The following is a 23,270-nucleotide window of genomic DNA, read 5'->3' on the forward strand; positions in this document are numbered from 1 at the left end:
TAAAGTTGTGCAAGCTTTGCAAATTGTAAAACAAGTTTATATAATTGTATGTCTTTCTTTCACGGTAAAATTAATTTAGACTACAGCATGAACAACCGTTATATTTTTTATTAAAACCTAATTGTTGAAGTTAAGTAAATCATTAAGAGCGATAGATTAAAGGAAGGCCCTATCATTTTATATTAAATTACCTTGAAAGTTTAAATCATAATTGATCTTGGCTGTTAGGTATTGAACCCAAAGAATGAAGATTTGAAATAAAGAATGATTGAATGGATGCCGGTTAATAAGTTAACCTACAAAAATGGGGATTGGTGAATTTAATTAAAATGTTTTTAATATTCTGGTTCTTCGGTTCTACGTCTAGAACCGTCGGTTTACCCGGAACCGAACTAGAACCGTTTAATACAAATTCTGAGAATCGAGAACCACAAGGTAACACACGTTAGCGGTTCTGAGGCACCGGTTCGATTCTGGCATTTCCGAACCACATTTGTTCACCCCTAGCTACAAGTCTTATTTATAAGGGAAAATTCCAACAATAACCAATTTTTAAAGGGATAATTCTATAAAACCATTTTTTAAAAGGAAAATTCTATAACCATTTTAAAAAATGTTTTTTCAAATTTGTCCATCTTTTACAAAGAATTCCCGCAACATCCATTATGAAATAGGCGGGACAACTTTTTAATAATCCAAGACGACTAGTTTCAGAGCCAATGAAAAACGAACACGTGTCCGTAAAGCTGATGCGGCGACTGCTTCGTGAAGACAATCTAAGCGCCAACAAGACAGTCGGCCCGACGACTGCATTCATGTCTATGTTGGCCCGACTAGATTATGAAAGCGTCGACTAGATCACATTGTTAAAAACCCGAGCCGACTAGTAAGGTTTGTTGGACGACTATATCATATTTATCAAATGAAGATTTTAAAAAAGCGTTATCGAAAATTAGGGGCGACTAGATCGTGAACATGCCGACTACACGATCTAGTTGTTCCTAATTTTTTATAACTCTTTTTCAAAATCTTCATTTGATATGATCTAGTCATTCAACAAAAGTTACTAGTTGGCGTGTGTTTTTAACAACGTAATCTAGTCAGCGTTACACGTGTTCTTTTACACGTGCTCATAAACCTGGACCTAACCCAGCCAAAACCTGGTCAAATACCTGATTATACCAGTTCCGGTTCCTGAAAATATCCGATTTGCCAACGTGTAGGACATACTAGCAACAATGTAGGATTAGACAGTTGGGCTAACCAATTATGAAAAAGTCCACTTGAAGCCCAACACAAGCCCTAACTAACATTTGACCCAAAACAATCCACAGCTATAAACCAAAACGGTCTAGGGTTTTATCATTTCTTCATCTTCATCAGCGCCGGCGGTCCGTTACCAAGCAAAGCAAAATGGTGAATGGCCGTCAAGGAGAACGCGTCAGGTATATAATAATAATAATAATAATAATAATAATAATAATAATAATTATTATTATTATTATTATTATTATTATTACAATCCCCAAATCACATCAAACCTTTATCCAACTGACTTTTGAATTTCAGAGTGTACACGAGAGGAACCATTCTGGGGTACAAGAGGTCGAAGTCAAACCAGTATCCAAACACATCGTTGGTTCAGATCGAAGGAGTCAACACCAAGGAGGAGGTGGCATGGTACCAAGGGAAACGCATGGCCTACGTCTACAAGGCCAAAGTGAAGAAGAACGGCTCGCATTACCGGTGCATTTGGGGGAAAGTCACCAGGCCTCATGGTAACACTGGTATTGTCAGAGCTAAGTTCAAGTCCAATCTTCCACCTAAATCCATGGTATATTATTCTATATATACTCAACTCACACGTTTAATCAATTTTGGGTAAGGTTTTGTTTTGTGATGGTATTGGTTTTGTGTTTTGCAGGGGTCTAGGGTTAGAGTCTTCATGTACCCAAGCAACATTTAAGGTATTATCTTTATCTGTTTATTTAATTGTGCTTATGCTGCCTTTGTTTTTTTTGTGTTTGTAATGATATTAGCTGCATTTTTTAGGACTGCTAACTTGATATTTTATGTGTACTGTTGATCTCATTTATACAGTTAAATGCATAATATTTCATTTGAAAATATTGATCAAACAGCTTTTTGTAGTAATTAGTGGCTTATAACTGACCATATACTAAGCAGTTAATGTGAAAAGATATATGATATCGGTCAGGGACTGATGTTTGAGATATCGGTAATTTTAATATCATGTAGAGTTTATATATATATATATATAGCACTTTAACACTAACAATTCAGTATATTCTCCTACTATTAACAAATTAACCTTTTGCAACACTAACAATTGTAACAATTAGGAACTGATTAAGACTCAAAATACCAACATTAAACACTAAAAGTTGAAAATTAAGACTTAAAACACAGATTTCCGGAATATCGGTGAAATAGGGGCAATATCGGTCAAATATCAGTCAATCTCAGTGATATTATCGGTACCGATATTCTGGCCGATATTTCACATGAGGACCAATAACCGAGATACCACGGAGACTGACTACATAGACCATATAAGAAACTGCTTTTGATTTAGGGGGTGTTTGGGATTCCTTATTTTGCCTCCTTATAACTTTTCATTAAGTTAAGTTACACAAGCGTAACTTATGGAACTTTTCCTCTCACAATATAAGCAATCCCAAATACCTTATTACTTTTCAAAAAGTTTATATAAGCTGGTGAAAATAAGCAATCGCAAACACCCCCTTAGGAGTATATGAATCTGCAGGGTGGGTCTGGATTGAAATTTTTGAGTTTCATTCTGTTTTTGTAACATGATTTGTAGTTTTGAAGATATTTAGATATGCTTTCGTTGTTCAACTTATGATTTTCTTGAACATTTTATCGGTATTGTGATCATAGTTACATAAATGAAGTTATATTGTTTCTGTTTTGGAGTCGGATGGTGATCTTATATATGTTATCTTATATTTTTCCATGTCATTGTAAAATGATGTTTGTAGCTGAGGATTTACTTTATTTATTCTTTTAGAATTTATTTTTTTGTCATTTTAATTGTTCAGTTAAACTTTTGCTGACTGTTTAAACCTATCTGTGTGGACAGTTATATTGAAGAAGAATATGGAGATTGTTGCTGCTGGTAATTTATCTGTTCTTGTAGTAGTTGTGTTGACCATTTGTTATGGAACATTTTTGCTTTTTACATTGAATGTTAATGGATCTTTGAGTTTTCTTGTGCTCTTCTTTATTATTTGTTTAGTTTCATCCAAATTTCATGTTACAACATGTGAAATGTGAGCTATATTAATGACAACTCATTATTAAAACTACCATGTGTGGTAAATTTATCTACTTGCATGATGCAACAATATATTTATTTTTACTTAATGTTTAAAGACTTTTATTTAAAAAGCTTTTAACAAGATTTTATTACTTCATACAATATTATCTATATCTATACTATATATAATATAGGAGTGAGGAACCTTTTAAATTTTAAGAGGTATCACTTATGGTCCTTGTTGCATATTATATAAGTAATAATGCATGTAGGAATAATATAGTCTTTACACAATTAAAAATAATTTACAATTATGGTCCTTTAACTTCAATTAAATTTTGTTAATTTATTAAATAGTTACGTATTTTCCCTTCATTCTAAACCACCACCCCAACGACTTTTTAATGGCCATACTTTTTCACATGTTAATATTTTTTCTAAAAAAATACACCATAAAAACGAGTATTTTATTATCTTTAATTTGAGTATAGTATTGCTATAGTTTATTAAACTTTAAAAAAACTAGCATGTTACGTGATTACCAGTTATTACCGGCAATAGGTCGGGCGGGTTTGGCTAATGATGTCGAAGCAAGTTAGGGTTGGAACAAGTTAATACAAAAAAAGGGTTAATTTAGTTCATGTCGGGATGGGTTTAGATCGAAATGAGTCATGTCAAAACAGACTCCGGGTTAAAACGTTTTCGAGTTGGAACATGTTCGTCAAAATGGATTGGGTTATAAAGTAGTTTATTTGAAACTACTATACGTTTCATCTTTGCTTCTTGATTGTCGCCACCGGTTGCGTGCGCTAAAACAACATTTACGCGGATGACATTGTTTTTACATATCGGATTGCTCGCGTATAACCGTTATGTGGCGTGCTTACTGGCACCGGTTACACACCCGATGCCACGTTAAATGCATACCACCGTCAGGTTACGTTGCGAGGTTATAAACGTACTAACACCGGCTGCGTTTGCGTGTACACCGCTGCATCGCGCGGGCATCATGCTAGTTCTTTTAAAAATATAACCCACGGTCAAGCACTACTCGATTCAAATCATGTATTACGGAACCAAGTTCAAGTTTGTTTCTTGCTCTTAAATTTGCAGGTGAATTCGGGGTTGGTCTGGTCTTGGTAAAAACCAAAATAAGACACATTTTAACCCAAGCTGGCCATATTCAGTTCCAACCCAACACGATAGACCCGAGACCGACTCGCCCCATTTGGGTCCAATCTTCGGTTTTGAATTTCTAAAAATTTATGGTTCGATTTTCGTCGGCTCAGTTTTAACCGAGACACACCCCTATCAAGGATGAAATACAAATAATTGTATTCTTACAACATAAATTTAAAGAAGTTTACAACTTATTGCAATCAAACACTTTAACAATTTTCATAAGACTAGTTCTAAATAAAACAAACTTAATTACCTTTCCTTATTCACATCCTTGTATTGTATCAACAAAATCATCATTAATCACCCACAAAACACGAGCCACCACTCTCTACATCTCTCTGAATCTCATTCTCACAATTCTTCTCATATCACCTTGTCTCTCTCTTCCCCAATGTCCTCTCACAACCTTCATAACAACCTTAACCAATTTCATCGTCATGTCAGCCATCAAAACCCCTTCAGCCAACAAACTTTTCACATTCGGCCTCGTATCTGCATGGTACTCATCCAACATTGGCGTCTTATTGCTCAACAAATACTTGTTAACCAATTACGGATTCAAGTACCCCATTTTCCTCACAATGTGTCACATGTCCTCGTGCGCTTTGTTGAGCTACATTGCCATTGCATGGATGAAGATGGTGCCTGTGCAAACCATTCGCTCGCGTGTTCAGCTGGTTAAGATTTCGGCTTTGAGTTTGATCTTTTGTGTGTCGGTTGTGAGTGGGAATGTGTCGCTAAGGTATTTGCCTGTGTCGTTTAATCAAGCGGTTGGGGCTACAACGCCGTTTTTTACTGCAGTTTTTGCGTATGCTATGACGTTTAAAATGGAGAGTTGGCTTACTTATGTCACCCTTGTTCCGGTTGTTGCCGGTGTTGTTATTGCCAGCGGGGTATGCTTTCTTTTCTGTTATTTTTAGTTATGTTGTTTTATTATTGCATATTGTTGCCATTTTAGGCAGGGGTGTCAGTTTCTGATACGAGTCTATGACATGAACTTAACATGAATTTCACACGTTTGGGTTTAGTTTAAACCTGTTCAGATCAGTTTCGAGTCGAATCGTGAACATGTTTAGGTAAACGGGTTGCATTCATGTCAGCCCCACAATTTATTTTTTAAAATGTATTTTTATGGTATCTTAAACTATTTGGAAATTCAGAGTTTTAAAGCATTAATATGCAAAAAAACAAATTCCAGGTTCGGGTTGTGCCCGTGTCAACCGAAAAGGCACGTGTCGTGTTCAGGTTCATGTGGTTTATGCCAAAGTTTAAAACTTGGAAGAAAACTTGATATAAGATACACCTGAAATGTAATTGATTGTGTTATATACATTTTTATTCTTGGTTGCAAACTAGTAACTTTAAAGTATTAATATGCAAAAACATAGAAGAATTAGATTAAACCGATCATGTTCGTGTCAACCCGTGAACACGATCTGTAATACCCTTTAAAGAATCCTGCAAATACTCCCATAAATCTTATATTAGTTTCTTGAATCTAACCAACTTGTACTAATTAGGGTGAGCCAAGTTTTCATCTTTTCGGATTCATAATGTGTGTTGGTGCTACTGCCGCTAGAGCCCTTAAAACAGTGGTACAAGGAATACTACTTTCCTCTGAAGGGTAAACAACTTTTCATGAAACAATTTAGTACCATAAATTTTTTTTCATTAAGGTTAAGGTTGTTGCTTGTTAGTTACTAATGAGCAAGTGTTCATTGATTTGAAGGGAGAAGTTGAACTCCATGAATCTCCTTCTGTACATGGCTCCCTTTGCGGTTATTCTTCTACTGCCCGCAACAACGTACATGGAACAAAATGTTGTTGGCATAACAATCGCGCTCGCTAGACAGGATTTTGGGATTGTTTGGCTGTTGATTTTGAACTCTTCACTTGCTTATTTTGTGAATTTAACTAACTTTTTGGTCACAAAACATACTAGTGCACTTACACTTCAGGTACCACATTGTTTTGTATTAGTTTTGGGTGAGGCTAAGCGTACCTCCTATAAGCTGAACTCACCCCCCCCCCCCCCCCTCTCTCTGCAAAAGTAGGCTTGTGAACAAACCAAAAGAATACCAGCTGAACATGACTGAACGAACAGTTCAAGAGCGTAAACGAACGAACATGGCTAAAATAGATGAGCGAACGTAACTAAGCGACACCAATTAGAGGTAAACTGAAAATCAATCTCATGGGTCTAAAAGATTAATAAAACTTGACCAAAGTGTAATGAGTGATATTTTAATTTTATAACGGGCCTGAATTTAAATGAATATATAAATGAACATCCCTGAACATAAATGAAAGAACAAGGCATCTGTTCATGTTTGTTCGTAAACTTCTTCATGTTCGTTTGTTTATTGAATAAAAAACTTCATGGCTCACGCTTGAACAGTCTCTCTGAATGTTTGGTTTGTTAGTAAGGGCGAGGTGCATTCAGTAAAAACAAAAGGGGGTACGTTTAACATAACACTTAATTTTTCATACCAAAAGCTTTGAGTAATAATTGGTGGATTGCTTCAGGTTCTAGGAAACGCAAAAGGGGCAGTAGCAGTTGTCGTGTCGATATTAATATTTAAAAATCCAGTTTCTGTGATGGGGATGGCTGGTTACACGTTCACCGTTATAGGTGTTATTCTTTACAGTGAAGTTAAAAAGCGTAGTGCCAAATAACCCGTTACTATCATGTTCAGATTTCATATACAGTTCATTTTTGTAACGTTTTGTAGTTTGGAAATTTATTCTATCAGTAAAGAGTTGTAGAATTAATCACAAAAAAAAAGTCAACTTTTGACTCAAATTCAAGAAAATCGTTCAAGAAAAACAGAAATAAGTTTTTAATTAATATGGCAGGCACCCAGTGAACCAATCACACAAAAGAAAGTTGGTAGGTTTCAAAGCTTAATCCTTTCCCTGGTATGGGAACAACAAACATTAAAAACAAACACAAGCAAAACCAAACAACAAGCCAAAAACTTTGCTCTGAACGAGGTAATTATTCTGGAATAGAGGCGGTTTCTGGTGTTGCTGTTGTGGCGGCTGCTGCTGCAGTGCGTTTGATGGATGCAGACTTGATGAGATGATTGTAGCTGCCCTTCTCCTTGAAGAGCTGCGAGAAGTGATGCTTGCAGTACAAGATTCCCTCCAAAGCTGCATAGTTTGATGGAGATAAAGAACACCCGCCATGGGAGCACTTGAAACATGACTTGTGGTATGCTTGGTTCTCCACTGTCACCTGAATTCAATTCCACATACTATTAGGTCCAATGATTACCGTTTAAGTTTGACCCGATATTCAACCCACCCATTTTCTAATTCTAGTTTATATGAGCTAAGATTGTAAACGAGCCAAGTCGAGCTGGGCTGAGCCAGGGTGGGCTCAAGCTTGGCTCATTTATCTTAATGTGCTGAAATGTTTAGGCTCGAGATCAGTTCATGGCCCATCAAGCCACCCCGTTTATTATAAATGTTTAGGTTCGTTACATAAGACTAAATTATTTCGAGAACAAAAGGTACAAACCCAAATTGTTAACTTTTACCATCAATGGTTCATACAATATTTTTTAAAACCTTTATATCTTACACACAAATATCTATATGCACATAAAAAAAATGCATTAAACAAATTTATTCATACACTTTTTTTATTGTTAAATATGTAAATGTACACACCTACACATGATTTTCACATTCCTACACATGATTTACACTTGTGTAATAAATTACTGGATTTTGTTTATATACATTTTAAATTGCTAGAATAGATGAATAAACATTGCATTTTCAATCATTTTCTTGTAATCTAAATATTTTTACAATTAAAAAAATGAATGATTTATTTTGTTCTTCATGTTCTTGCCAAAAAATGTCTTTTGCACAAAACCCTCCCCTATGTATATAACTCAGGTTTTGGTTTAAACAAGGCAACGAGCCGAGCTTGCTTTGGCTCGGGCTCAGCTCATTTACAAAGCAAGCAAGCTTGGTTCGGCTCGTTTACCAACGAGTCAATTTTGAGCGAGCCACGAGCTTTTTGGACAACCCATTTAAATCATATGAATATGTTATGTAAGATCAGTAATGTACCTTCTCCAGAGGATAAGCTGTTTTGCCACAAGTAGCACATTTTTCTTGGGTTCCAGAAAACATGCCAGCAGCTTTGCTAGGCGACTTTGTCTAAACACATAAAACAGACTTCAAAAACTCTTCTAAAATATCCAATACCGTTCGGTTAAAAAAAGGCGAATATTTACCAGCATTGGAGATAACTTATCAGCAGCCTTCGCAGCTGTAAAAAACGACAAACTTGTTAAAAGATTCAACCTAAAAATGACAACCCCCCCCCCAAGAAAATAGAAAATTTTGAAAAAATTAAAAGTATACGTGACGTGAAGTTCTTGTTGAAGTTGCCACTCTCCTTGAAGAGTTGCTCAAAGTGAGGCTTGCAGTAGAGCACTCCTTCCATTGATGAGTAATTGCTCAGCTGCAAGTTAATTTAAATTACCCTTTTGCTGATTGAGTTGAGGTTTAATATGGACATTTCGCATCTCAAACACGTAAAAAACTATGAATTTGTAATGTTATTTACTTGATTTGCATTTTGCACCATAGAAAACTATCAGAGTTGACTCTTCAAACCATAATTCTTACAAAAATACACCACTTTGCAAAAATCAGTAATTTTAAGCAACAATTTGATGAGCATTTTGCACTCAATAATTTGTATAAAATTGTAAAATCTTGAAATATTATAGTGGCTTTTGACATCTCCACAAGAAGTCTAGAACAAAGATTGCTTGCAATGAAAAGTCAACTATAATGATCAGCCATTCATTCTTGAAAAAATAAAAATAAAAATAAAAATAATAATAATAATATACAGTTTTGTCCATTTCATGATCCATGCATATCAAATAACATATGAACAGCCACATTGCAAGAAATTTAAACTAGAATGATGTTAGATCCATCAATTCAGAAACTAATTATCATGTACTTAATAAAAAACTAACCTTAATACCTTCTATATAATAAGTGAAATTATATATAACATCATATCATACCTTAAGGGTGCCTTTGCAATGACTACATTTGAAGCAAGATTTGTGATAATCAATTCCATCAGCAGACAAAAGCTCAACTGGATAAACTGTCTTCCCACAAGCCTTGCATTTTTGTTGGGTTCCAGTAAAATTCATAATTACCCCTTTTACCCTCTGGATCTGATCTTGATCTTTTCTTCACCTCCTAATTATAAAAAACCAATCAAATGCCAAATTTTTATACCCTTTTCAAATCTGATTCAATCTCAAACACCCAAATAAACAAAACCCTAAAAGCTTTCAACTTTACACACAAGATCTGACACAAATGACCTCAAATTACTAAAAAGATCTTAAATTTCTTAACCCCATTTAATAAAGATTGTTCTTTTAGCTTCAAATCGAGTTGGGTATGTTGAAATCATCAATTTTGACAAGTGGGTTTTGATAATATCGACATAAAACCCCAAAAAGATCCGATTTTTTGAAGGCCCATGTAGTCAAAACTGCTTAATTATTCAAAGCTGATTTGGGTTTCTTGAAAAAATCAATTTCAAGAACAATTTGTGTTCAAATTGTCGGATTATTAGACCCGACCCGATTAAGAGTAACAAAAGATAAACATACCTTGATAAATTAACAATCTTGGGATGAAACTTGAGTTGAATTTGTTGATTTGATAAAAGTCAAATAGTTGTGATTTGGTTGCAGAGATGAAGAACACAAAGGTCAAATGGTAGGGAATGTTATACGCAGCAAAAAGAAATGGGTTTTTGAGAGATGGGTTTATTTAATATATATTGATATTTATATATTTATATAAATATCAATCAACCAACGTTGTGGAAGAGATGTGCTTTTAGTGGATGGAGTGAAGAGGATGGATGGTAATGGGATATTGAAAGATTCTTGACAGATCTACAAAACTAGTACCTTGAGAATCTCATAAAGTGCATTTTTGGTTGTCTAACTTTAGTTTTACTCAGTTAGGGCTGTTCGAAAAGCTCACGACTTAAACCTCGTTGATATAACTTGCTTGAAAGTGGATCGTTTGTAGATTACCTGACTCGTTTTTAGACGAGTTGAGCCTAACCCAAGGCAAGCTCGTTCGTTGGTTCACTTGTTTAAATTAAAACACAAATTTTAATAAATAAAAATTATGACGTTTTAATATATATATAAATTATAAATTTTGTAGTTTATCAATTTAGCAATTTTGTTTTGTTCATGAAAAGGTTGAGAATTGTGGTCTCTTTGGAAGTATCTCTATCTACCGGTGTAACGGAAAGGTTTGCACTCATCTTATCATTCTAATAGTTTTCTATAATTGGTATTGCCCTGCGTACTTTTTTTGTTAATATATGTGTGTGTACGTAGGCGTGTGTGATAAAATATTTAAAAATATGAAACGAGCTGACTCGAGCTTTTACAAGCCAAAGGTTTACTCAGTTAATAATTCAGTTTATTAGGATAAGGGAGTCGAACAGAGTTGACTTGTTTAATTTAGTCTGAGCCGAGATGAGCCCAAGCTTAGCTTAGCTAAGCTTGTTCACAGTCTAATCTGTTCAGTTTAAAGGTGAACACAGGGAGATATGAAATGACACCTATAACATTCTGTAATATAATATGTTAGATATGAAAATATTCCTGACTTTTATTTTAGATATTTATTATTCATGCCCTCAGATATAAAATGTAATTATTTAATAATTTAGTGTCAATTTGGTAACCCCCTTTATTTTTTTGGCTGGAAACGCATTGGCTTCTGTTATGTAACGTATGCTGACCAAACACTCAACTTTTCCTAATTTCATTTTCAAGAAAGACTTCTTGATCAAAATAAACGTGTAGAACTAAATCCTTAAAAAAATATTACACTTTTATAACTATAACTATACAACTCAGTTTATATTAGATATCAGCATAATAATATCTATTAAAATTGACAAGAACCATGAAATATATGTTGCGCATCATATTTGTGTAGCATTGTCAAACATCTCTTCGGTGCACTATACATTGAAACGAAACCATGAAACATGTGAACTTATTTCGTGCATCAACTTTTTCTTTGTGTATGCGTGTAGCATACCAATACTAAAGTTTCAACAAAACAAACTCGTTTACATTCTTATAAAGAGAGGTATGATCCAAACATGAAAGTCGGATAACTTGAACAAGGCCTTCGATGTTGTGAATTGCAAGATCAATCATTGCTCGTGGTTGATACATAATGTGTGGATCACTTACTAATGTGAGTGGTGATCAAGATATGTCGGCAGAATAGACCAATGTACACAAGCCTATGTAGCACAAGTTGTTACTTGTTACCGATATCATTGATTAGCTATTTCGTTCTTGAACAATATCTATGGAATTAATTAAAAGTTGAATCAATGAAACACGAATAAAATGTAGTTCTGGATCCGCAGACGGAAAATAAATGTCACATTAAACTTTCACATAGTTTTATGTGTATGGAAGAAATATAACAGAAAAATCATACATGCAAATATAAAACCGAGAGGCGAAATAAATTCGTGTTTCATGTCTTTTTGTTAGTTTTAATTTTTAAATGATGATATGTTGATATTTTAATATAAAATTTGATATGCGAATAATCAGCTTCTGTATCTCATTGCTGTAGTGATATAATTTAATGCCTCACATGTACTCTGACATATATGGAAGTATTATTTTATTTTACAAAATGATGTTTAGATAGTCAACGCCAGGTAGATTATTTACATGTTTTAGTAAACATTATATTTTCTTTATACACTACTAGTTTGAGACCCGTGTATTACACGGGAAATTAATGAAAATAACAATATTTAAACATTAAACAAAATATAATCAATAACACAATTATCATATATTATTAATACAATTACAACTTTCATTAAAATTACAGGAATTACAAAACAAACATTACGCAAGTAGTCTACAAATAAGAAAAATTTCCTTGCACACTACGTTTGTGGTTATATTTGTCAGATTACCTTGTTTATCAAGAATCAGAATCTTGAGCCCAAACCTGCTTGTAACTCCTGACAAGGCGACGTATAGCTCAACAACGATAACAACAACAACAACGATGATAATAATAATAATAATAATAATAATAACAACAACAATGATTATGATTACCTCAACACGAGTAGACTGGAAGTAGATGAAGAAATAATATCCCATCACCATCCCAATCGAGACTCCAATTCCAAATCCAAACGTGCCGGCAATCGTACTCATTATCCCCACCCCCAATCCGAATGTTCGTCCGAATATCCATCCAAATCCGATTCTCATTGACAGTAGTCTCATAGCCTAATAATAATAATAAGCACTACAAATATGCAGAGATTAGTGACATCAAAGGATGAAAAGTGTGATAACATCTAAACATAAAGGATCATTTATGTAAAAAGAAAATGCCACATCTAGATATAATAGATAACCCAGGTTGACCCGTTTATGAGTAAACAGGTCGACAATGCCACATCTAGATATAATATATAAAAGTTTCAGAATACCTTAATCGGTTCTCATAATCATATGTTGAGGAAGCGGCCCTAAAACTCTCTCCATCATGGCAAGATGTTCCAGGTTGTTATGTGTTTGAAACAAATCCTCACCCTAATTGCAAAGAGGTTAATTTATTTATTTATAAATAAATATAAATAAAATAGAATTATAAATTAATATAAACAAAATAAAGTCATAACTAAATAAATACAAAAATAATAAATAAAGCTACATATTACATTAAATAAAGACAATGCTAAATTATATGGGTTTTACTTTCAGCAAAAACAACAAAGGAAAAAAATAGTTAACTTTATAAACAAAACTAAAAAAAAAGATAAATAAAGAACCCTTTCATGCACTGGACAGTCTCTTTTACATTGAAATAAGTGCATTGATTCTTTGACTTTTACTGGTCAAGGAAAACCGACGAAACCGAAATAACCGAAAACCAATAAACTGGAAACCGATTAACCGAAAATTGGTTACGATATTTTTTACCCTCAGTTAACCAAATTAACTGAACCGGGCTGAAAATTACAAGTTTAAAATATATATTAACACCCATCATATAATTAACATGAACACCAAACATAACAAAAAATTAGCTTTAAGATGTATTTCCCTCATTAACCAAAAACAATTTGTTTTATTTTAACCGAAATAACCGAAAGCCAATGAACTAAAGTTTCATACCTGGTAATGAGAACTCTTATTCCATGCTAATATTTAGACCTAGTTTAATTTCAAGACCAAGTTGACTTTTTAGACCAAAACAAAAATTCTGTTATTAACCAAAACTAAACCGACCCAATGCCAAAAACTGATTAACCAAAAGTTTTGGTTTTGGTTATGGTTAAGACTCAAAAATGAATTAAACCAAACCAAACCGAACAATGCATGCCCCTACGACATATTATTAGTTTTAAAAAAAGGTACTACACATCCTTGAATTCTTTACTGGTAATTACCGATTGCAATTGCAACAAAGAAGAAATATGGCAAATAACCGCAATTTAGAAAGAAATCTATAAAGAACAATACACCACCTGATGAGTAGCTTAAGGTTCCAGATTCTAGTGTTGATCGAATGGGTCGAGTGAATCAAAACATGATAAAAGTTGTTCAAAGTGTATTTGAATTCATAAGTCACTGTGAAACTGTGTTATAACTCCTTATCACGATGGCTGCAATGCAATGAAGACTGCCGACAATAATCCAGACATCTAGAGCTGCAAAAAATGAAGTCACATTTTAAATTTAAATTTTAAAAAATATTATAAAAAACAAACACACTTTTCCAAGACAAAACTGAAACTTTGCAATAATATCAAGGATCCAGAATGTGAGAATCACAAATTTAATCACAGCACGAAACTCAAATAACAAAAATGTAATTATTTGTTGACGCTATAGGATAATAGGGTAGACGACACTAACCCATAATAACTTCTGGGGCTCGGTAATGACGTGTTGATTCAACATAACTATGATCTTGATGTTCAAATGCAATACTCCCAAAATCGTTTACAGCCTAATATCCGTCCAAATCCGATTCTCATTCACAGCCTAATAATAATAAGCACTGAAAATCACACTAAACTCTAATAATAATAATAATAATAATAATAATAATAATAATAATAATAATAATAATTATTATTATTATTATTATTATTATTATTATAACAACGATTACGATTACGAATACCTCAACACTAGAGGCTGGAAGTAGATGAAGAAATAATATCCCATAACCATTCTAATCGAGACTCCAATTCCAAACTCAAACGTGACGGCAATATAGTAGGAGACGGCGGTGGCGATGACGGTAGGAGACGGCGGTGGTGATGACGGACGCGACGGAGGTGGCGATGACGGTAGGAGACGGCGGTGGTGATGACGGACGCGACGGAGGTGGCGATGACGGTTGGAGACGGCGATATCGCAGGTGGCGATGGGAGCGGAGAACATACATGGATTAAACAACTGAAAGTGGGAGACGGAGGTGGCGATGGCGGTATAGTATGTGGCGATGGCGGTATAGTATGTGGCGATGGCGATGGCGATGGCGATGGCGATGGCGATGAACGGCGGATGGTGCGTGCAGGGGAATTAGGGTTTGACATTTGTTTTGGTGGTTGAATGAAAAGAAAGATTGAATGATACTGATGGACCAAGGTGGGGCGGGTTAACCCCGAAAAGGTACCATTTTATGAAAATTGATTAAAACTTATGAGAGTTGATAAGAGGATGACAAGTGACATATAGTAAGTACTTATTTATTAAAATAGTAAGATAATATATATTTGATTAAAACAAAGCAAGTGGGATTCGTTGATCGAGTTTTTGATTTTAGGCCAGCAACGAATATGGTCACGCTTTAAGGCCGGCAATTTTTAACACGGTCAGAAATACATCACGCAAAAAAGGTTTTGGTTAGTTAATACGACCAATTTAAGAAACCGAAGCTAAATAACATTATCCACAATAGGCCAGTTTTTGGCAAGTCTAAAAAGAGAGTTGACAACAAGGAGGAGAGAGGAGATGATAGAAGTCGTATTCGAGATCGGCGGTCTCTCAAGATATGATCCTTTGAGCGGGTTAGACTCAAAGAAACAAGATAAAGAGACAGACATTTTAATTCATAATTTTTTGCTTAATATCATAATTGAAATGCCTTTTATGGGCTCCAAAACAAACTAACATGAATGAGAAATGGGAACATGGATACTACAATTAATTAATTATAACTTGAAACATGGAATGTGAAATGTGTATGAAGGTCATGGGAGTGAACGTGGTTGAATGTCTACGTGGACATGAAGATCACAACATGGGCATGTATCAGGAGACGATGTGAAGGAGTGGAGGAGAATGGACGTTCTAATGTAAGAACATTAAAAAACGAGTTATAGAAAGAGAGGAATGTAATTACTCATTAAAATCAAAACGATTACAAAAAGTGGCAGGCAAACAGGCAACAAGTTGCGCCGCAACCCCCTTTTGAATAGCAAAACCAATTCTACTAAAAACAAAGCGTTGGGTCGTAGGAGATGAAAAAGAGAGAGATTGGATGAAAGGAGAAAACCTAAACATGATGGATCGGTGCTTCCGTCATCTATGTTTTTAAAACCTACTATTATGTGCACACTTTCATAATTATAAGTTAGGGAATAGATAAGAGATACATACGACTAACAAGGGATATTTGTACAAAAAAGTGATGGAATTACACAAAAGCCAAAAAAAGAATTAGTAGGGTCTAATCTCTAAAGGATAATAATGATATTATGGTCCGCACATATATTTCTTTTTACAGACACAACTTTGATGTGTATCAACTTCAACCCAATATGTTATATGACATCAAAGGTTTATCCAATTGACTAAGGGATTTTGCCATAAAGCTTTTCTCTAGAGTTCTAGTTTCGAATCCAAGGTGTATGCCATTAAAAGAGAAGATCATCATAATTCTAGGTTGGTAAGTGTTATGACCTTAAGAGAGAAGCACAACTGCTATCAAACAAATAACATTAGAAAAAAAAAAGAAAAAATCTTCATTCCAATATGCCATTTGTTAGGCAGCAATGCAGAAGCGATAACTGTGACATTTGTCAATTTCGGGTTATTTTATACTTGTATTCTTAATATAAAACCGACCCGTTTTGTATCCCGAACCTTTTGATATTTTCAAAATGATGAATTTTATGTTACATATTTGTTTTATAGTTGTCGGATCTAAAAAAAACACCCTTTTCGGTTCTTAAAATGCCCCGAAAACGCTCAAAACGAACTCAAGGGACAAAAACTACCAAAATGGAGACTTGAAGGACCCATTTGTAGTTTGTGCTTTCTTGGGTCTATAACCAACCCATTTTCATGCAACACCCTTTATGAAAGACCCATTCAACTTACCCTATATATACACACCCATCTTCTTCATTTGTGCTTGCTCATTTCCTCATTTCCTCATTTCTCTCTCAAATTCTTGAATTCTGAGGTTGTTCTTCATAATTTGACTCTCAAGGTCAAACTAAGTTAATCTTTCATTTTAATTAACTTCTCGATACTTAAAGCTTGATGTTACAACATATACAACATATATATAATATACACTCATTGTTTACCTTCGGTCTTTCATTTCTCCGGTCTCGGCCGGTTGAAATGTCGGGCTAGTAAGGCAAGGTTACATGGAGGACTTTGTAGTCCGTGTTATATATTTAACAAATCTAACCATATAACTTGTTATACTTGCTTAACTTCTGCATATTTTAGTTTATTGTTCATATTTGTCAAGTTCCATGGTCTTGGGTATGTGATGACTAGCCTCGGTTTCATCCCGAGTTGAGAACCGAACCAAAAACCGAACTTTCGTTTAAAAGCTTTATTGTTAACTTTTTAAATGTAAAACTTGAGTATTATTATTTATAAGTTATTTTACAAGTTCCATGGTAAAATGGGTATGTGGTAACCATCCTCGGTCTTATTCTGAGTCAAGGACCGAACCAAAAACCGAACTAAACCGAGTTCACTCGCTTAAGACATACAAGTGTGTTTTTAACCACCAAAACTCATATTTTTCTTCAAGATTATATTTTAAATCAATTTTAGTTAATTTCTAAACATACTTGGCATGTCAGTAACAAACTTGATCTTATAACAAGTTCGGAACGATAAAGTCGTATACTCGCTTAACGAACGTTAAGGTTCTTCACAATAGAACTACATACTTGGTTAAATCTATTTTGATTTTATTGAGTTATCTCATAACATTTATTATTTTGGGAAGTTAACTTTGAGCTTGGTCAATTATCAAGTGTCGAACCGACAAACCCGAACACTCGTTTAAACCTTGTTTCGGTATTCTTATAACCAAGGGTTTTGCAATATTGCATTTTAACCCACATTATTACTTAAACATAGGTTGAGTAAAAAAAGAAAAAAAAAACTAATGAATAGAATACCGAGACCCGGTTTCGAGTAACTTATTTTACAAAACTCGTTTCTTTAATTTCTCAAATATTTACATTTTAAATCCCAAACTTTATTTATTTACTTTATTTGTCATGTATTTTATTTTAAACCCTTCCAAGACTACCTACTAACACAAGACCCATTTAATATAGGTCTTGCTCGTTAAACCGATCTCTCCGATTATTCACGACACTATCTTTCAAGTTACTTGTTAATGTGAATACTTTTTCATCCCCCGTTTTCCATCTTTCGTTTTGGGGGTGGCATTGCATACTTATTCAAATTCAAATGATTTATACTTGAGTCTTAAACCACAATACTTATTGTATATGTTTACTTAAATAAATGCTCGATTTGGTGTTATATGCTTTACATGATTATGTGCAAATTCTTGAACGCTAAGGCGGGTAGCCTCATGAATGCTAAGGCGGGTAGCCTCATCAAAGTATGATCATACGTTAATTCCGAGTATATATGGTATCCCCATATAGAAAGGTGTCGTCAATGTATTATTATTGACGATTTCATTATTGTCGTCAATGTATTCTTATTGACGGTTTTATTATCTAAATTGTTGCTATTATTTATTGTTTTCATATACTAGTTGTGGATTTCATACTATATACTTATTGTCCAAAACTATGAAAATTGCTCACCAACCTTTGTGTTGACAAACTCTATTTTATGCAATGTTACAGGTTAGATGTTAGCTTGATTGGATTACTTGAAGAAACTTATCATCTTGGCTTTAGGATATTAGAAAATGAAAGAACAAGTTATTTGTTTATTTATCTATTTGGCATTTTGTATGAACAATTGGTGTGTTATTTATGATGATATGGATTTAAATGAGTTGTTTAAATATTGTAACTTTATAGTGTCGTTGTGCAATGGGCAATCATGTCGCGCCTCCGCCTTCATTGGTCGGGTTGTGACAATAACACAAACGCACAATGATTATAAGACATTGAAACAAAAATATAAACAATAAACACGACACAAGAGTTTTACGTGTTTCGGTCCCGTTCTACATCCACAGACCGCAGCTAGGGTTTTTTCTTATTAGCCCGTAACCAAATATTACAATTACATAGCATGGTATACATAGAAAGACAAAACCAGGTTTAATACACCAATTTGAGTCCAAAGTATTCATAAATCCAAGCAATCTCTCACTTGAAGGTTAAGAACGATCTACAATAGTCATCTTAAACAAGACCATGTATCTAGTAACTCCAATGAACAAGCTAAGGCTTCAATCTAATCCTCCTAGTATCATTGACCCAGCCATGGCAAAACCCACAAAAGACCAATCCTCAATCTCAACTAGCTCCCACTTACTCGCACTACTGGTCCCAAAGTCATCTTGAGGGAAACAAAACCCATGTCCAAGTTCACCAAGTACCTAGGAGAAATTTTACCATTCAGAATGTTAGTCTTCAAAACCCAAATACGTTTTGAAAAGAGTACATGTAACATACTTGATTCTATCACTGTTACCAAACCCTTGACCCTGGTTTAAACATCCAAATACGTCCAAGTGACATCCCCGTGGCTCCAAGATTAATAGTTACGAAATGAATCCACTTAGCTCTACCCGATTCAGGAAGACATACTTTACTACTCGAAAGTTGGTTCATTTCTTCCATCTGCACACAAAATTGTACCTTCCAAAGTCATCAATTAACAAATTCTTCAATGCTTTATTGAAGCGGGTAACAATAAATGAAGCGCACCTGAATCTTGAACTCAAGAGTATTCACTATCTTCACTGAGTCACAATGCATCAACTCCATACACATTCTCAGAAGCATAACTAAAATTCTTTGGACACCGATCCTAAAAACGTTTCACCTCCATGTATCCCATGCAAGTCAAGCAGTCATCTATGCCTAGTTCTCACTGTCCCATGTTTTCCCAACCCATGTCAATCAACACTCCATGAGATGAATCCCAAAATCGTACTTTCCTAGTGAAAATCCTCACCGAGTACAAGTTCATGGATCCCCTCAAATGTTATACCACTGATCACCACCGAGCAAAAAAAAACATTTTCACGATTCCAGGCCAACGAACAAGCAATAATTGTAACAATAGAGCTTTCATGGAAAGAAAGAGGTATCTAGGGTTCTATAACATACACACGATCAGTTAACACAAACCCTTACTAAAAGATAAAATAAGCAATAGTTCTTATGACTTTCCATTAAACTCTTTTTTCACTTATGTCGCCACCAACACAACCGTTTGGTTTCATTTTTTCAAGGTTTATCTATCATTAGTACCAACATCCAAGCTTCATTTGACAAACCAATCAACCTAAAAAATTCATAACTGTCTTAACATCTCGAACATGACCATATCTTGTCTTCAACTATATAAAATAACCACACAAGTTTCTTAACGATGAAGCAAAACTAGAACTTCAAGAGCAAGGCTTTAAGATTGTAAGTAGGTATAAACATGATTTAGAGTGGATGGATTGGGATGCACAAGAGTCCAATTTACAGCCAAGAAAGTTTAAATATTGATCAAGGAGGTCTAGCCCCATAGTGTTCGATGTGTCCAAAACTTCATTGCTTAATCACCCTTTGGATTAGACATTCTGTCTGATTCACGAGGCTGGAATACCATTTCCAGCCCTAGTACGAACCGTCACAAAATGCCCTTTGACGATTTGTCCATCCATGGTCCTCAACTTTTAAAGTTGACATTTTTGGCAAAAAATTCTATTAATGTTACATTAACGATAACCGAGTTCTTGGTGAAGGAAGTTTCTGGTGATGGATTTTCCGCCTAGTGTAACTGAGTAACCGTAGATAATTATAACATCACACTCTTACACAAAGAGTTTCAATGAATCATTGTAATGGTTTCTCACTTACAAAAGGAAATTATTTTGTCTATTTTTTTGGTACGTCGTTTTCACAACATAGCGGCATATTCATTCTTGTTTTCTTAGTAAATTATCCGATGGAACTTTAAATAGTACAATTGAAAAAGTTCAATTTGAACGTGATCTTGTCACGATTCCTACTTCCTAAGAGACATCTAAGCCTTTTGTGTTCTGAAACCTACAAGAAGCTTTTAGCATGTATATGCACACGTTTTAGTAAATAGTTTTGAAACTACATATTATTCAGTTATTATTGAGTTATGTGTTTATCCAATTAGGTTAAAAGGGAGAGATTGAATTTTTCAATAAACACCTATTTTTATAAATAGTTTTGAAAATATACTTTTCTTGTAAATAATTTTTGTAACTACACCCTTCTTAGAAAAAAAACTCCGCGTACTCCAGGTTAGGTAGTAGTGAAAGATTGCTTTTTACTATTATGCAATTTGATACTGTGGTGGCCAATAGTTTATATATAATTGGATTATTTATAAGAGACATTTCATGTGTTTTGATGGTCCAAAATCAATGATATGTGGCCGGTACTTGGTGTAGGCCAAGAGACAAGAGATTAGAAGGTCGGATACTAGGCAGTAGCACATCAGATCAGAAGATCAAAGATAAGGCATTATTTATCAGTGACGTGCCTATTTCTCAAGACTCATGTGTACAATTTAAGCACTTGGTTAATAAAATCTGGATTCATTCATAATCAGTCTCAGCAGCTTATTATTACAAATTTAGTCTTGTTAAAATGAGGATGCATGGTGTCATTAAACTTTAATAATTAGATACTATAGACATATTATAGGGCCGTACTCAATATTCATGGGACTCCCAAATGGCATACGTGAATTTTGGCTCTAATGTTTAAAAGCGTACCGACATGGCGACATTAAATGAGATTGGCCTTTTACTAGCTTCGGCTCGTCTACTGACACAAGCTCTTCTAAAGCATAAGTTTTTTCGTCAATACTTTACAAATTACATTTTACCGGCTGATTAGTTGAAGAGTAACAGGTGCAACCACGAGCTCCACAGTGGCATCGCTTCTTCAGGATGCTATCCATATTATCATCTAGGATTCTGACTTTACACATGTATATTAGTTTACACAGGATGCCATCAATATTAGTTTTTACTAACGTGCTAGTGACATTTGTAATGTTTAGTTTTTCAAGTTATTATTTAGGCTAACTTCTTCTTTTGGTTAATAATTATAATATAGTAACATTTACTTTCATTTATATAGTTTTATTATTATTTATAAAATAACTTGGATATGCCCAGAAAAATGAAAAGTGGGGCATGGATGTTAAAGTGTAAAATAGAACGTGGGACATAATAATTGGGGTGCCCCTCATTAGATTGATTGCACATTATTGCATCGTGACAGGTAATTAGCTTTTTAATTAAATTATCTTCTAAATTTTCAACCATACTTTTGATATTATGTAATTTTCAACAAAAGACTAATTAGAAAAAAATAAAACTTAATAAATCAATCCCACCAACATATAAAAGGATGACTAAATAAGGACACGGGTGAACCTAAGAACAAACATGTAAAAGAAGGAAATGCCTAAAGTTCAAGGGGTAAATTTCTGACACTATATTAAAAAACATGGCACGCATCCAAATGGCAAACTTCGCGGTTTGGGTTTAGTTTAAGCAGGCACATGCCAAACCCTACAAACACATTTAGTTGAAGGAGTCGTGTTTGGGCCGACTTGTCGGACTCTCGAGTTAACTCGTTTAAATTGTATACTTTCTTTTGAAAATATAGTTGTTGCCTTAACTTAAACCCATTGGGTGTACTATGCTTAAAATTTAAAAGATAAAATAGAGATTGAGCATCAAGTTTTATAGTTAAACAAAATTGCTTCATATAGTTTCATATATAGTGTGTATTCTTTTGTTGTATAATTGTAATTATAGAGTATTAATATGTAAACAAATAAAATAAAACAAGCTATGCTCATGTCAACCCATAAAAACTCATACGGTGTTCGGATTCATGTGTGTAATACGATATTGAGATTTGTGTTGTGTTCTAGCTCAACTCATCAACTTGTGCCGCGGTAAATCTTGGACTTTTGTGTGTGTGTGCGTTGGGGGTGGGACCCCCTGATCCCTGGACACTTGAACCCTCACTCATGTTCCACAGTAAAAAAAAGAAGTTAGTATTTTCTAATTAAATAGTGTAATTATAAGTCTCCAATTTCGTTTGCAGGCGTTAAAAATTGACTTTGAGAAAGCTCTAAGTTATATATCCTCAAGTAAATGCAGTTAAAGAAATTATAATAATATTATTATGTTTTTAGTAAGCTTTCATCATCTCATGGAA

At 34.3% G+C, this 23,270-nt stretch overlaps 4 protein-coding genes across 4 annotated transcripts in view; 2 read left to right on the top strand and 2 right to left on the bottom strand.

Moving 5' to 3' along the window:
* LOC143530850 (uncharacterized) overlaps positions 1–23,270 on the bottom strand; it is a 207,031-nt gene that overhangs the window by 45,983 nt on the left and 137,778 nt on the right. The gene's annotated exons all lie outside the window — the stretch shown is intronic.
* Positions 1,371–3,225, top strand: LOC143530845 (large ribosomal subunit protein eL33w-like). The gene is made up of 4 exons (XM_077026276.1): positions 1,371–1,445; positions 1,570–1,834; positions 1,925–1,967; positions 3,125–3,225. The coding sequence occupies exons 1-3, from the start codon at positions 1,414–1,416 to the stop codon at positions 1,964–1,966; spliced, it is 339 nt and encodes a 112-aa protein (XP_076882391.1). The 5' UTR covers positions 1,371–1,413; the 3' UTR covers position 1,967; positions 3,125–3,225.
* On the top strand, positions 4,921–7,234 carry LOC143530843 (putative sugar phosphate/phosphate translocator At3g11320). Its single transcript, XM_077026274.1, has 4 exons — positions 4,921–5,376; positions 6,004–6,107; positions 6,213–6,441; positions 7,010–7,234. Exons 1-4 carry the CDS (start codon positions 4,921–4,923, stop codon positions 7,157–7,159), a joined length of 939 nt encoding a protein of 312 aa, XP_076882389.1. The 3' UTR covers positions 7,160–7,234.
* Positions 7,308–9,742, bottom strand: LOC143530844 (LIM domain-containing protein WLIM2b-like). Its single transcript, XM_077026275.1, has 5 exons — positions 9,547–9,742; positions 8,867–8,966; positions 8,737–8,771; positions 8,570–8,659; positions 7,308–7,721 (listed from the first exon to the last, which is right to left on the bottom strand). The coding sequence occupies exons 1-5, from the start codon at positions 9,679–9,681 to the stop codon at positions 7,482–7,484; spliced, it is 600 nt and encodes a 199-aa protein (XP_076882390.1). The 5' UTR covers positions 9,682–9,742; the 3' UTR covers positions 7,308–7,481.

The sequence above is a fragment of the Bidens hawaiensis genome, unplaced genomic scaffold (genome assembly GCF_021521415.1).
Source record: "Bidens hawaiensis isolate Kalapana, Puna unplaced genomic scaffold, B.hawaiensis_p1.1 tig00009039_1, whole genome shotgun sequence".
Classification (NCBI taxonomy): domain Eukaryota; kingdom Viridiplantae; phylum Streptophyta; class Magnoliopsida; order Asterales; family Asteraceae; genus Bidens; species Bidens hawaiensis.

Coding starts and splice junctions, on each gene's coding strand:
- LOC143530845 (XM_077026276.1), top strand. CDS start 1,414: ATGGTGAATGGCCGTCAAGGAGAACGCGTCAG. Junction 1,446..1,569: donor CGTCAAGGAGAACGCGTCAG/GTATATAATAAT, acceptor TTTGAATTTCAG/AGTGTACACGAGAGGAACCA. Junction 1,835..1,924: donor ATCTTCCACCTAAATCCATG/GTATATTATTCT, acceptor TGTGTTTTGCAG/GGGTCTAGGGTTAGAGTCTT.
- LOC143530843 (XM_077026274.1), top strand. CDS start 4,921: ATGTCAGCCATCAAAACCCCTTCAGCCAACAAACTTTTCACATTCGGC. Junction 6,108..6,212: donor ATACTACTTTCCTCTGAAGG/GTAAACAACTTT, acceptor ATTGATTTGAAG/GGAGAAGTTGAACTCCATGA. Junction 6,442..7,009: donor CTAGTGCACTTACACTTCAG/GTACCACATTGT, acceptor GGATTGCTTCAG/GTTCTAGGAAACGCAAAAGG.
- LOC143530844 (XM_077026275.1), bottom strand. CDS start 9,681: ATGAATTTTACTGGAACCCAACAAAAATGCAAGGCTTGTGGGAAGACA. Junction 8,967..9,546: donor ATTGCAAAGGCACCCTTAAG/GTATGATATGAT, acceptor ATTAACTTGCAG/CTGAGCAATTACTCATCAAT. Junction 7,722..8,569: donor CAGCTTATCCTCTGGAGAAG/GTACATTACTGA, acceptor AATTGAATTCAG/GTGACAGTGGAGAACCAAGC.